This window comes from Prionailurus viverrinus, chromosome D3, assembly GCF_022837055.1.
Source record: "Prionailurus viverrinus isolate Anna chromosome D3, UM_Priviv_1.0, whole genome shotgun sequence".
Lineage (NCBI taxonomy): Eukaryota > Metazoa > Chordata > Mammalia > Carnivora > Felidae > Prionailurus > Prionailurus viverrinus.
This window is the reverse complement of record NC_062572.1, coordinates 17656093-17670789: the sequence shown is the minus strand read 5'-3', so window position 1 is coordinate 17670789 and position 14697 is coordinate 17656093. Positions and strand designations below refer to the sequence as shown.

Here is a 14697-nt window from a genome sequence, read left to right as displayed (position 1 = left end):
GGGAGCTGGCGGCCTGGCCAGGCCCCAGAGTCTGTGTCCTTGGCTCCTCTGCTCTACGGCCTGGGCTGGCACAGAAACGGGCTCAGGGCAGGAAGGGTGTGTGTCCGGATGGGCCGAGGGCTGACCTGTGATGAAACACACCCCCAGGAGGACTCAGGGGGAGGGCACACGTCAACGGGGGACATTGATGAACTCAATTCCTAGTAGACTGAGGGGGCGGATGGACAGACAGGCCCAGAGGTTGTCAGCACCACTCTGTGCTGCTTTGGGCCCGGCCAACCCCCATCCCTGCCCGGAGACGGTGAGACATGGCCTGTGACCCCGAGCCGCTCCAGCCCGGCCGGAGAGCCAGACATGACGTTATCTGTGTCCAGTGCCTTTCTGGAGACGCGATGCAAAGTGCGGGGTCCCTGCTCCTCTCCACCCTCCTCTTGGGGCTCAGACGCCTCCCCCGTTGGCAGCGGGGGAGGGGGTGCAGAGACGGCCTGGCACGTTCCCTCGTTCTCTGAACTCCTGGCCGTCCTTGAAAACTCAGCTCAGATCCCGCCTGCCCTGAGCAGCACAGGACTGATGCCCAGGCTGGGGAGCACCCCCTCCAGGCTTCTTCGGGCTTCCTGGCCTTGCCCCAGCTCACCTCTGTCTTGTGCCCTGTGATTGGCCGTGAGCTCCTGTGGGACGGGACCCTGGGGAAGCCGTTTCCTTGTCCCCGGGGCCTGCACAGCCCGGCACAGGGAATGTGGACCTGGTCATTTCTTCCTCGAGGACACGCTTGGTGGCTGTCATCAGACCGTGATTTCCGGGGCGGCGTATAGAGATGGCGACCGCCCTGGTTCTGCAGACCTCGTTCAAATTCTGATTCCCTCACCCCCTGCCTGGATGGACGTCTTGGGCGAGCGTTCTCATCTCCCTCAGCCTTGTCGGTGCCCGTCACGGGGCCAAAGCAAGGGCATCCATAGTAAATGCTCAGCACGGTCCCTGGCCTCCATTGTTATCACGAGCACCAGTCACATTCCCCCCAGTTACAGGGGGGCAGGGGGAGCCGTATTCGGCCCACCTTCTGTTTGCATTCCAGGGTCACAGGAAGCCCCCCGGGACCCCTCACTGGGCACCTCTGGAATATTCTCCCAGCCTGCAGTATGGCATGATACCCAAGCAGGATGGTGCTTTAATTCTGAATCCCTTGAGCCCAGGGCCCTCAACGGGATTTTCCAAGTGGCTTTTATTTAATGAAAGCAAAAGATGACTTTTCTGCAATAAAATACCACCTCAAACCCATTAAGGACCAGTAATGCGTTTATATGGTGGAAGGTCGGCGTTATTTATAACAAAGCATCGATTGGCAGTCTCACCGGCTGAGCTTCTGGTTTGGTTCCCATTCGTCAGGATGGGAAGAGCCTGGGTGGTGGAAAGTGCATGGGCTCTGGGCTGTCGGAGCCCTGGGTTCCAATCCCGCGGTTTACCCTGGGCCCTAACTGAATCACTAATATTTTTTGGTCATGTGCCAGCACTGAAGCAACGTGCCGTATTTCTGATGCCTGCAATTTTTACACCCATTCTGTTTAGTAGTGAGTATTCCCATTCTATTGATGACGAAACTGAGGCTCCAAGAGGAGACGTCGTGTATCCAAAGCCACATGGCTGGTAGGTGGCCAAAGCTGGGTTTGAACCATGCCCGTGAGACCACCTCCAAGACCTCCCAAACTTGCAAACTCCCCAGACTCTCAGTCTGTTCTTCCTTAGGTTGGGAAAATACCCAACAACATTGTTATGGGAAGTGGGGAAAATACCCAACAGCGTTGTTATGGGAAGTATGGTAGGTGCTTAGTGAATGCATTTGTGTCTGTCTCCTCACCGGGCTGTTGTGACAGCAGGTCTGTGTGTGATCCGCGACACCCACAGGGCCCAGGGAATGCCAAGTGAGCAGGACGCTTCTCTCTCTGGGCCTCAGTTTCCCAGATCCCAAACAAGAATCACAACACCTGCCTCAAGAGCCCCTGCAAAGAGAAACTAAGGGAATCATAGTTCTTGGCACATCGTGGGTGCTCAGGACCGTTCCTTTTCTGTCTTCTGGGTGCCTCGAGTGTTCTGGGTCTGCCCTGGCAGAAGATTTGCATCGAACCATCCACATGCTCTCCCCTGTGCCTTCCCTGCACCCACCCCTGACTCAGAGTCTCATCTGTGGATGTGCTTGGGTGGGGAGGAGGTGGGGGTTGGGATGAAGGGTCCAGCCGTTAATCTGGGCTCACGGGGCTCTGTCACCTTCCAGCCTCCAACCTCTGCTTTCTCCTCTGTAAACTGGGAGTAATGACAATAGATTGTATCTGTGGCTCTGAGTGCACCCAACCCCTGGCTCTTGGACCTGGGTCCAACCACTGCCTCCTCATCTTTCCTGCAGGTGTTCCTAGCTGTGCCCTGGGACCGATTGGCCAAGGACCCCACTGGAGAGCTTTGGACACCCTAACAGTGAACGGTGAGGGACTTTTGCGGTCTGAACAAATGTCCAGAGGGCACCCGTGGGGGACCCGTGACGAGGTAGGGGCACTGGAGGATGCCAGCACAGCTGTCTCTTGGGTTTTGGAAACATGGCTGGGGCCACGTCCACAGCGTTTTTCACCCCTCCTTCATGGCCCTTAGCATCATTGCAGTTCTGCCATGATTTGAGGAGCTTGATGAATGTTCTCTCCCTCAGTGGACTGTAAGGGGAAGGGGAGGGTCCCCGAGAGGCAGCGACCATGGTTGTCAGGAGGACAGACCCTGAAGCTGGGGTCTGACTCGTGGCCCCGCCTCTTCTCAGCTGTATGACCTTGGGTAAGTGACTTCAGCTCCCTAGACCTCCGTTTTCCCATCTGTACCATGGGCTTTGTGGTGAAGCAAGTAGTTAAGCAGTCAAGATACTACGCCAGCCCGGCTCAGAGTCAGGCAGGACACTGTCGGTCTTGCTGGTGTTGGTCAACCTGGTCAACCTCTTAGAGCCAGTTCCCCTAACAACTCCTGTCTCTGCTCACAGAGAATGGGGGACAAGGATTACAACACCTCCTTCTCCTACGACGAGGAGTACCCGGATGATTTTGAACCCATCGTGGTTTTGGAGGAGTCTTCTCCCCTGGAAGGCAAGGTGACCAGGATCTTCCTGGTGGCGGTCTACAGCATTGTCTGCTTCCTCGGGATCCTGGGCAACGGGCTGGTGATCGTCATCGCCACCTTCAAGATGAAGAAGACGGTGAACACCGTCTGGTTCCTCAACCTGGCCGTGGCGGACTTCCTGTTCAACGTCTTCCTCCCGATCCACATTGCCTACACCGCCATGGACTACCACTGGGTCTTCGGGACGGCCATGTGCAAGATCAGCAACTTCCTGCTCATCCACAACATGTACACCAGCGTCTTCCTGCTGACCGTCATCAGCTTCGACCGCTGCATCTCCGTGCTCCTTCCCGTCTGGTCCCAGAACCACCGCGGCGTGAGGCTGGCCTGCGTGGCCTGCGTGGTTATCTGGGTCCTGGCTTTCTTCCTGAGCTCTCCGTCCCTCGTCTTCCGGGACACGGCCCACGTGCATGGGAAAACGTCCTGCTTTAACAACTTCAGCCTGTCCGCGGCCGGCTCCGCCCCGTGGCTCGCTCGCTCCGGGTTGGACCCCACGGGCCTCAGCCGCCACACGGTGGTGACGGTCACCCGCTTCCTCTGTGGCTTCCTGGTCCCCGTGCTCATCATCACGGCCTGTTACTTCACCATCGTCTGCAAGCTTCGACGCAACCGCCTGGCCAAGACCAAGAAACCCTTCAAGATCATCGTGACCATCATCACCACCTTCTTCCTCTGCTGGTGCCCCTACCACACCCTCTACCTGCTGGAGCTCCGCCACGCCACCGTGCCGGGCTCCGTCTTCAGCCTGGGTTTGCCCCTGGCCACCGCCATTGCCATTGCCAACAGCTGCATGAACCCCATCCTGTACGTCTTCGTGGGCCAGGACTTCAAGAAGTTCAAGGTGGCCCTCTTCTCCCGCCTGGTTAACGCGCTGAGCGAGGACACGGGCCACTCCTCCTACCCCAGCCACAGGAGCTTTACCAAGATGTCATCCATCAACGAGAAGGAGACCAGCATGCTCTGAGCCTCATCCGCGAACCCCCGGTGGACAGGCACTCCGGCCTCGGAGGCCCAGAGCTATGCCTTCCAAAGACCACCGCAGAAACCCCCTTCAGCACCCACCAACGCCTGCTAGAGTTTACACGGGGCTGACCAGTGCTTTGAGCTGGGAGTCCAGGGCTCGGAACTCCGTCCTTCGAGGGGCGTGGCTGACCGGGCAGGCCAGGGACCGGCATCCCATGCTTCTTGGGAGACCTGCCTTGGCCGGCCCAAAGCAAAAAAGGGAGCATTCTTAAAAGTGCTGCCATGAACCGGGATCAGCATAAGACAGAGGGGTTAAGCTACCTATTCCGTGCTCCCCTGGAATCACAAACACGCCACGGGGCGTATTCCTGGCCTGAGCAGCAGAGGTCAGGGCCAACCCAGTGTGATGCAAATCGCCGCCTCGCCCCACATGCCTGTGTCACTGGCCAGCCAGAAATCCTGCCGCCCGCCCGCATCATTCCTCCGGGTGAGGGCAAGTGGAGACGCACAGGTTACCTGGGAGAGGAAGGTGACACAGGCACTCGCGAACTGCCAGGACCACGCACTTGGCTTTCAGATCAGGTGGGAAGACAGAGAACAGGTCCTGAGGAGCCCTGTGGGCTCTGTGAGGGCAGGACATGTGGGGCCTGGGGGAAGGGGTGGAGAGAGTGGTGACCGTGCTCTGAAGATGCGGGCTGTGGGGACGGCAGGCGCGGAGCCCCTCCTGGCGCGGCCATGCTGTCTTTTCTCACCTGGGACTGACGCCTCCCTGTGCCACAGCGTCCTTGTCCCATTTACAGATGGCAAAGCTGAGGCTCAGGGAGGGTGGGGAGTAACTCGCCCACTGACACACAGCCGGCAAGAGGCAGAGGTGAGATGTGAAGCCAGCTCTGTCTGGCTCCGGAAGCTCTGTCTTGTTGTTTGTTTTCAATGGCTAATGTATCTATTGAGAATATTCTAGACTATAACGGTAGCCTACATTTATTTAGTGCTCCCTATGCTAAACTTATTCCTCCCAGCAGCCTTGACTTCCCAGTTATTACTTCCCTTTTGCATATGAGGTATCTGAAGCTCAGAGAGGTTAAGTAACTTCCCTGAGGGCGTCCAGCTGGTCCCTGCCAGAGCCAGCATTGGAAACTAGGTCTCTCTGACTCAAGGCCGCAGGATCAGGGTTTTGAGAGAGGCTTGGGGTTTTGACCACAAATATTGATTCTTCAGCAGATTAATCTAAACATTTCCTTGGCCTATACACCAGCTTTGCAAATAGTTTTTGAAAATGACCCAACATGGCAGAGAAAATACTCTTGGCCTCCAGTTCCCTCGACATCCATCCACACGCGCCCGCCGTGGTTCCCAGCTCCTGCGCCCCCTGAGACCTCCGGGAAGGCAGTGGGGAGAGAGAGGATGGGCAGGAGGTAGTCGTCGGTGGGCCGGGGGCCCTTGGCCTCCCAGTGTCCACGCTCTCTTCCAAACGCCATCATCGTGAAGCCAATCCTCCGACAAGATGCAATGAACAGATGTAATGTCTACACGGCGTTGGGCAAGTTCCCGAGGCCCCGGGCTGTTTGGAAATCACACCTCATTAAGAGACAGACTGTTCCTTCCCTTCTTGGGTCATTGTGCTTATGATGAGGCAGCTCTGACGTGACCCTAAGCCAGGGCGCCCAATGGCTTCAAGAAATCTGAACTTGGACCGCCTGGGAGCAAACACAGGGAACTTTAAATATCGCCCCGTGCCCCTCGTCATCCCCCAGCCCCCCGCCCCAACTTCACAAGTGAAGCAACGAGATGGCATGGGACGTCTTCCAGACCCCAGAGACGGTCACCAGCCACGCAGGCTCTGACCCCCAGGTGATACTTGTTCAGGCGGGTCCCTCACTCCTCCTGGGCCGCGCGACAAGCCAGGAAACCAGCTGGATGAGCTGGAAAAGCTGATGAGCGGGAGTAGAATTCAAACCAGCTGTTTTCCTCCTTAGGGTTAGGCCTCTTTCTGGCTGCCCCACCAGTTGTTCCCCATTAAACACTTAAATGCAACCGTGGCATCCTCCTTAATCGTGTCCCTACAGCTCTTCAAAGGATCTCACAGATGCAAAGGTCCTGCGGCTCACATAGCTTGTGTGCCTGCGTCACTCCGCAGGCAGCCAACATGCTCTGGGTCTGACTAGGCCTCCCCTCGGGGCCGGGACTCGGGCCGATGGGGGGGGGGGGGTCAGCGCTGCTTCCTGGGTGGGGTTGGTGGGCCAAGGGGGTCCGGGGAAGCGGGCACAGGGGCAAGAGCCGAAGGTGGTGTTTGAGAGGGAGGGCCGAGGGAAGCACGGAGGAAATGCAGAACAAAGATAAAGGAAGGGGTCTGGCGTTTATTAAGCACCTACTAGGTGTGGGGCTCACAATCTCATCAGACCCTCAAAATGGTCCAATGTGAAGAAGACCATCAGAGCCGCCTGGGTGAGCAGGGCGGGAGGCTGGGCTTGCAGACCCCACCTGTCCGGGCCCACGCGGCCGGTAAACGGTGGAAGCTGGGCTTTGAACCAGGTCTGCGCCCTGAAATCCCAGCGTCTTGGGCCTACGGGAGGATGGAGAGAAAGGGAGGGGAAAGGGGACGGAGGAGGGGGGTAAGCCAAGGGATGAGGGGGAGGGGCTCAGGAGGGGACAGTGACCCCGATGTTGTGCTGGCTGAGGAAGGAGTCTGCCTTAAGCCCGCCCGCAGAGTCAGCTCCGGAGGACTTAGGCTGGATGGGAGAGGATAGGACCAAACAGTGAGGGGCGCCTGGGTGGCTGTCGATTTCGGCCCAGGTCATGCCCACATTTCGTGAAATGGAGCTTCACGTTGTGCTCAGCTCTGACAGTGCAGAGCCTGCTTGGGATTCTCTGTCTCCCCCCTCTCTCTGCCTCTCTCTCTCTCTCTCTCTCTCTGTCTCTCAAAATAAATAAATAATAAATAAATTTAAAAAAAAAAAAAAAGAAACCCAACAGTGAGAGCCATCAGGGTCTCTCCCATTTTACAGATGAGGGAACTGAGGTTTCGAGAGCCGCCCTTTGCTGCAAACCGAGCTGGCATTTGCTCGCTTGGAAGTGGTCTACAATTCCCCAGCTCTTCCCCCTCCCGTTCTGCCCTAGCGTGCTGTGCCCTGGCCGGAGCTGGGGCGCCCCGGGCCCGTGGTTGCCAAACCCTGGATTTGGAAAATTGCTGCTGGGGATGCCTTCCAGGACCAGGAGGAACCAGGAAGCCACTTGTCCAACCGTGAAAGAATTGCTTTCTCCCTTTGAGGACAAAGTTGCTTTTGATTAGAGACTGAAGCAAGAGTGGGCTCCGTGCTGGATGTTCCTGGCCCCCAAGACCCCCGTGCCTTCCCCGTCCACCTCCCAGAGGAGCAGGCGAGGCTCAGAGAAGTGGAGAACGCTGCCCAAAGTCACACAGCAGTGTTGCGCGGCGGCTGGAGGAACCCCCAAATTCCCTATCATTCCTCAAATTTAGGACTTCAAAGAAACTGCATTTTGAAAAGCATTCCCTCCTCTTCTCTCAGTTCCTTAGCAACCAAGGACGGGAGATTTTCAGGGACTTACTCAAGATAACACTCACCCATCCCCCCCAACATCCACCCACCCATCCATTTACATAACCATTTCTATAGCCACCCGTTCATCCATTCAGTGAAAATCTATTTCATAGCTTCTCCTTGCCAGGCCCTGTGTCAGGCACCAGGAATGCAAGAGTGATCAGGACATAGACAGTCTCCGTCCTCATGAGCCCATTCATTGGTCAGTGGGAGAGACAGCCAAGGAGTTTTTAAAAACCACACCCTCAACGGAAAACAGCCACACTAAGTGCTACACACGCATTACAGGGAGATCCGACCGACCCTGTCCGAAGACCGGGGAAACCTCCTCGGGGAAGAGATGCTGGCGTTGAGACGGGAAGGATGGGTGGGCGCTGACTGGGGGTGGGGTGCGGGAGAGGGTGCTTCAGCGGGAGGGAACAGTGTGGGAGGAGAGAGTGGTTGCCGGGGACTGAAGGAGGCTGGGGGCTGCAGCAGAGAGCACAGAGCAGACAGGATGGCGAGCAGGGCAGAGGGGGCCAGGCGCAGGGCAGGGCCACGCTCAGCCCTGCATATTTGCAATGATGCCCGATGCCCGGGGCCCAGCTGGGGAGGACAGGTTGGAGGAGGGCTGAAGGAAGGGAAAGCCAGGAGGCGGCTACAGCGTCCACATGCGTGCAGTGGGAGCAGAGGTAGAGCTTGAGACAAGTGGACTATTCTAGAGACGCTTAACAGCTACCCGAGCTTTCTCAGGGGAGCGGTTAGCGGAAAGCCAACCCAGGGCCCGTTTCAGCTGCACAGAGGCCTCGGTGCGTTGCTTTATTGATGGAAATTAATTGTAAATATTATTCAAATTTACCTCCCAGTGCACAATTACATTTCTCAGGGGAGCCCTCTGAGCACATAATAAAACCCTATAAATAATACATATATTAACCTACGAGGAACAGAGGCCCATTAGCGCCGCAATTGCGGGTGGCGGCCGGGGGGGATTTATGCAGACAAGACGCTAGGAGCTTGGACTGGGGTTCAACTTTGGAGGTCATCCGTCCTCTGTCCCCGGGATCTTCCAGAAGTCGCTCCCCCTGGGAGTCGGCCAGCTATCGCTCTGGAATCCTGGTCATCGGGCAGGGGGTGAGGGTGTGTGGGGCCAGGAGAGCCGTGGTGAACGAAGGAAGAAACGCAGGCATCCGAGACGCTTCCCTTGTGCTCAAAGCTTAAAGACAGCAATACCAACAACATCAATAGTGGGTAATATCGGTTGAGCATGCCCCGGGTTTGGGTCTCCTCCAAGCACTTTGGTTTCATTTTCTCATTGAATCCTTTTTTTTTTTTTTTTTTAATTTTTTTTTTTCAACGTTTATTTATTTTTGGGACAGAGAGAGACAGAGCATGAACGGGGGAGGGGCAGAGAGAGAGGGAGACACAGGATCGGAAACAGGCTCCAGGCTCTGAGCCATCAGCCCAGAGCCCGACGCGGGGCTCGAACTCCCAGACCGCGAGATCGTGACCTGGCTGAAGTCGGACGCTTAACCGACTGCGCCACCCAGGCGCCCCTCTCATTGAATCCTTAACAACAGCCTTTGCGGTAGGAGCCATTACTATCCCCACGTCCAGACGAGGAAACGGAGGCTCAGAGAGGCGAAGTGTCTTGCCCGGCGTTGCACAGCGACAGAGCTTAGTAGCAAACCCCAGTGCGTCCGATTCTAAAGCAACTTGCAAGTGCCAAGTGTCCTCTCAAGAGACTCCTCCCGGGGGAGGGGAAGGTACACTCCCTGTCCGGTGTCAGATTTTAAGGAGGTGGGAGTGGGGGGCGGGGGGGGGGTCTGGCTTTTTCCTTTCAGAGGAAGGAGACGGTGTCTGGGTGGGCTGGTCGTTCCCTCACAGCCCTGGGAATCTTAAAAACCACATCCCTTCCCATCCTCCTCACTTACAGATGGTAAAACTGAGGCCTCTTTGCAAATGAGATGGGGACCCCCCCCCCACGCTCTCCCCCCGACCTCACTGGCCGCTGTGAGTGAGGTGTGTGGGGAAATGCCCGCATGAGCCACTTTCCTGAACACCAGCATTCCGGAGACCCGGGCACTCACGGGCTGCGGTCTTCATGGCTTGTCGATAGGGGCTTTGGTGTCCATCTGCCCTGAAGGACCCGTCTCCAGGATCCAGGGGTCACTGGGGCATTTCCAGCGGAATCCTGGCTAACGGGGAGGCAGGAGGCCTTGGAAAACCCTTGTCCAGGGCAGAGGCAGACTGCGTTTGGGACATAAACGTCATCCCTCACAGCTGTCCTGGATGTGGGTGACAACGCTGTCTGTCCGGATCCAGGTAGCAGTTACGCGTCCGTCCTTAGACATAAAACCTCATTGGTCTACGCATAGATGATTACTGCCCTTCACTGTAGGAAGTTAGGCCTCCATAGAAGTATTTGGAAGAATACGTCTTAAAATACAATTTGAAAATGAACTAATCTATGGCGTCTGCAGGAGTGACTCCCCACCTCCTCTGGCACTCTGGACAGAACCGGGTCTGGGAGCCTCTCTCTGATTCAAGAGAGCAACTCAGAGGGAGGCGGTCCCGGCAGGGTCCCTCCAGGGTGGCAGCATCTCAGGAAGGACTGAGCCCTCCCAGGGGCCGCCCCAGCCCTTTCCCCTGACTCAAAGGGCCCTTGATGGCTAGGACACAGGGTCACGGGGGCTCGGGCGTCAGAATGCCTGGGCTTGAATCCCAGCTCCACCATTTACAGCGTCTAGGGTTAGGGGTAGGGTGAAGGCTCTGTGACTTGGACAAGCCACTCAACATCTCCAAAGCCTCAGTTGTGTCATCTGTAAAATGGGCCTCATAAGAACCTGCATCCCAGGGTCGCTGGGAGGATTAAATGAGATGTCGCACACAAGCACTTAGCAGCTGCCGGGCTCGCGTGGAGCACTCACTCTCATCAGCCTCCCCACTGGTCTCCCCGCTTCCGGCCTTGCCCCCCACAACCCACCCTCCTCGAAACAGCCTGAGTGAGCTCCTCTCACAGAGCGCAGCAATCCCAGCCCCTAACGGTGGCGTCCAAAGCCCTAGAGGAGCAGCATACCCCCCCCCACACACCTTCACCTCCCGCTGCTCCCCAGCTCAGGGCTCCTCCCTGCCTTTGCGCTGGCTGTTCCCAGACCGCTGTCCCCTCTTCTGTCAAGTTTCAGCCTCTCCCTTACAGACCCCTCCCTGCAGGTAAAGCAGCCCCGTGTCCATTCGCTGTCTATCAGATCCCCTGTTTTCTACTCATCACACTACTTCCTTTCCATCTGGAAGAAGTTTATGCTGAGTCTGTCCCCCTCCTGGGTGGGGAGCTCCATCAGCGCCCCGGGGAGAGGGGGGAGACGGGGCCGCGTCTGCCTGGCCCACCTCTGTAGCCTCAGCACCCAGAGCAGGGCTTAGCCCAGGAAGTATGCTCACGATCCTTTGTGGGACAAATGGGGAAATAACCACAGGCTGACGTTATTTTTATCATCATCGCCATCGTCGAGTTTCAAGACGATCACTGTCACAATGCTCCAGTTCCAAAGTGTTTTCACGTTTTTTCCTGTCCCGGGGAAGCTTGCAGGGGGGAGCTAGCTCCCACTTCCCAGATGTGGCGACCCCAGGTCACTTGGATCAGAAATGGAGAGGCCGCCACAGGGTTCTTGCCCTGGCACCAGCAGGAGGGCTCCCAAATGAAGGTGATTTCCATTCAGTGCTTTTACCTCCCTTGGCCTTTTCCTTTCCCCTTTGTCTGATTAATTGCAGCCGGAAAATAAAGGAACCAGATGCCTCCCCTCCCACCCTCCACCCACCCCACCCCCGGCATTGTTTTGTAGTTCTTTCCGGACCCGGACCCTGTTAAGGATTTGGCTGGTACAACCATGACCACAAACTTCCTGTGTTTATCCTTCCACTTAGAAATCGTGGATGGAGCAACCAACTGGGCGCCAGGTCTGGGTTGGGCACCGGGCGATGCTCTGGCAGGAAGTACAGCTAGATGCCTGATGCCCCAGTATCCCTGGAGCCCAGATGCCTAGCTCTGGGAGAGGTGGACTCCAGGATTATCTTTCCCTTGGTTTCCACCGTGCAGATGTTTGGTGCCCATACAGCAAATATCTGGATGACTGAATGAGTTTCTGGTTGGCTCCCAGATGTTGGCGCTGTGGAGCAAGGACACACACGGGGATGTGGGAAAGGGGGCTCTCAGCCACGGCTGGTGGGTAAGTAGCTGGCGAGCTCCTGGTTCAGACAGTTTACTATGCCCAGGCCACGGCCCAGACCCCAGTGCTTGGCTGGGAAGCAGGGACTCATGATGGCACGAGAGGCATGGTGACAAGCAGCCAGAGGCCATGTCCATCCATCACCTCATTTCATCCTCATTAAAAACCTGCAGGGTATGGGGTGCCTGGGTGGCTCAGTCGGTTAAGCATCTGCCTCTTGATTTCGGCTCAGGCCATGATCTCACAGCTCGCGAGTTCGAGCCCCGCATTGGGCTCTGTGCTGACAGCCCCGGAGCGCGCTTGGGATTCTCTCTCCCTCTCTCTCTCTGCCTCTCCCCAACTCGGACATGCGCACGCGCCTTCTCTCTCTCTCTCAAAATTAAAGAAACTTAAAAAAAAACACACACACACACAAAATCCCTTCTCTTTAGAGAAAATCCCTTCTCTTTAGAGATGAAGACGTTGACATTCAAAGGGGGGAAGCATGTTTCCCGGGACCACACCGACGTCCTCCCATTGACTTTTACTGAGCACCTACTATGTGCCAGGGACTGTGCTGGGTTCTGGGGCTACATCAGCCAGCTCCCACACTGACTTTCATGAATCTTATGACACGTTAATACATAAAAGAGATAGGATTTGAACCCATATCCATAAAGCTTTCTGGCTTTTTTTTTTTTTTTAAGTTTATTTATTTAGAGAGAGAGAGCATGGGGGGAAGGGGACAGAGATGGAAAGAGAGAATTCCAAATGGAGCCCAACGCAGGGCTCCATCTCACAAACCATGAGATCACGACCTGACCCAAAATCAAGAGTCGTGCGCTTAATGGACTGAGCCACCCAGGGGCCCCTAGCTTTGTGACTTCTTATACTCTCCCACTAGCTATGCTGCTTCTTGAGTTAAACAACTTAGGTCCAGAGGGATTAGTACAGAATGGGGAGAAGAGCTTTCTGTTATAACGCCTCACACCTCCCGGGAGTCAGAGAGAGAAAACTCCCATCTTGGCTGGGAGTTGGGATGGATTCTGGGACCCATGATGCAGCCGTCAGCAACTGCTTTCCCTCCCTGACGCCTCAAAATAGGACAGTGGCTGAGGCCACTCTTCCTCTCCTTTGAAAGTCCGGCACGGAGGTGGTACCACTTAACCCAAAAGAGCGAGCTTTTCAAGGTGAAATCGCAGGTGTTGGGGCAGATGGACGGAACAAGAAATGGGGAATGGAGTGGGTTCCATGGTCCCCTTCCAGACTCACTCTAGGATCAGTAGGTCTTTCCGCTTACTGGGCTCTGAAATGTCACCTTTTCCAGACCAAAATGAAAGGAAAATCACTTATAATTCCAGAGATCACCCAGGTATAATCACTATTAGTATTTCAGCTTATGATCTACAGCCTAGTCTGTGTGTCTTTATATTTCAATATCTATCAGTCTAGCGAAAAGATTTGTATGTATACATATTCTGTTCCATAACATTTGTATCCATTTACAAAATAAAAAAATCTTTTATTTATTTTTTATTTTAGAGAGAGAGCACGTGAGAGAGGGAGAGGGGCAGAGGGAGAGAAAGAGATTTTTTTTTAAGTTTATTTATTTATTTTGAGAGAGAGAGAGAGAGAACAGGGGAGGGGCAGAGAGAGGGAGAGACAGAATCCCAAGCAGCTTCATGCTTTCAGCGACTTTTTTTTAAACCTTTTAAACAAGTCTGTTTATTGAGAGAATCTGAAAATAGTAATAAGGCTTTCGACAGCATCGAACAAATTTGCAAGATATTAACAGTAGGAAATGTTAAGGATTTATTTCAAAAAAAAAAAAATCCAAAGTTTTCTAGATCATTCCAAAACATGCTGCTTTCAGACTTGGTTTGTTTTTGTTTTTGTTTTTGTTTTTGTTTTTTGTCTCAATGAATGACCTGAATTCTGAATGTCGCTCTCTTTTGGACCTAAAGCGGGGAGCTTGGGTTCGGCTTCCCTCTGCCCCAGGGAGGCGGGGCGGCGGGCCTCTAATCGTGCTCAGTGCCCGTGGGTAGGTGGCGGTGAGGGCCCACCTCCCTTTCTGGCCCCACGCGACTGCTGAGCCCCACAGATGCTGAAGCACGGACACGGGAGACAGACACAGCCCGCCGTGCGGAGACCCCTGGCCGAGGGTGGGGCACGTGTGGCCCTGGAGCCTTGCCAGCGGCTCCAGAAGCACAAAGCACAGCCCCGTCCCTTCTGTCCCTGAGCCCAGATCAAGAGTTGGATGCTTTCCCCCACTGAGCTACCCAGGCGCCCTTAGAGAGAGAGAGAATCTTAAGCAGACTCCACGCCCCTTGTGGAGCCCAACTCGGGGCTCCACCCTATGACCTTGGGATCATGACCTGAGCCGAGATCAAGAGTCCGGCGTTCAGCGGACTGAGCCACCCAGGCGCTTCTATCCATCTTTTAAAAATCAGGCATTGACTGGGGAGCCTGGGTGGCTCAGTCGGTTGAGCGTCCGACTTCAGCTCAGGTCACGATCTCACGTTCCCTGAGTTCGAGCCCCGTGTCGGGCTCTGGGCTGATGGCTCAGAGCCTGGAGCCTCCTTCCGGTTCTGTGCCTCCCTCTCTCTCTCTGCCCCTCCCTCATTCATGCTCTGTCTCTCTCTGTCTCAAAATAAATAAACGTTAAAAAAAAATTAATAAAAAAAAAATCAGTCATTGATTACTCAAGCGATTGCCAGGCTGACCTGGAAGAAGCACCACAGTTAATTTAGCCAACCCCCTATTGACGGCCACTTATGCTGTTTCCTTTTTAGAAGCATTATTTCCCTTGTTCTTGTGGCTCCCTGATGGGTTCGCCCAGGAGAAGCTACCGT

At 55.3% G+C, this 14697-nt stretch overlaps 1 protein-coding gene across 9 annotated transcripts in view; it reads left to right on the top strand.

The window, feature by feature from the left end:
* The window catches only part of CMKLR1 (chemerin chemokine-like receptor 1), a 47283-nt gene extending 41142 nt beyond the window's left edge, over positions 1-6141 (top strand). For 5 of the 9 annotated variants that reach the window (XM_047828345.1, XM_047828348.1, XM_047828347.1 and 2 more), the window contains 2 exons: positions 2396-2532; positions 3008-6141. In XM_047828345.1, the coding sequence (XP_047684301.1) occupies positions 2497-2532; positions 3008-4108 (1137 nt within the window). In that variant the 5' untranslated portion in view covers positions 2396-2496 and the 3' untranslated portion in view covers positions 4109-6141. The remainder of the gene's footprint in view (positions 1-2395; positions 2533-3007) is intronic. The other 4 variants (XM_047828349.1, XM_047828353.1, XM_047828352.1 and 1 more) reach the window with 1 other exon arrangement.
* The last annotated feature ends 8556 nt before the right edge of the window (positions 6142-14697 follow it).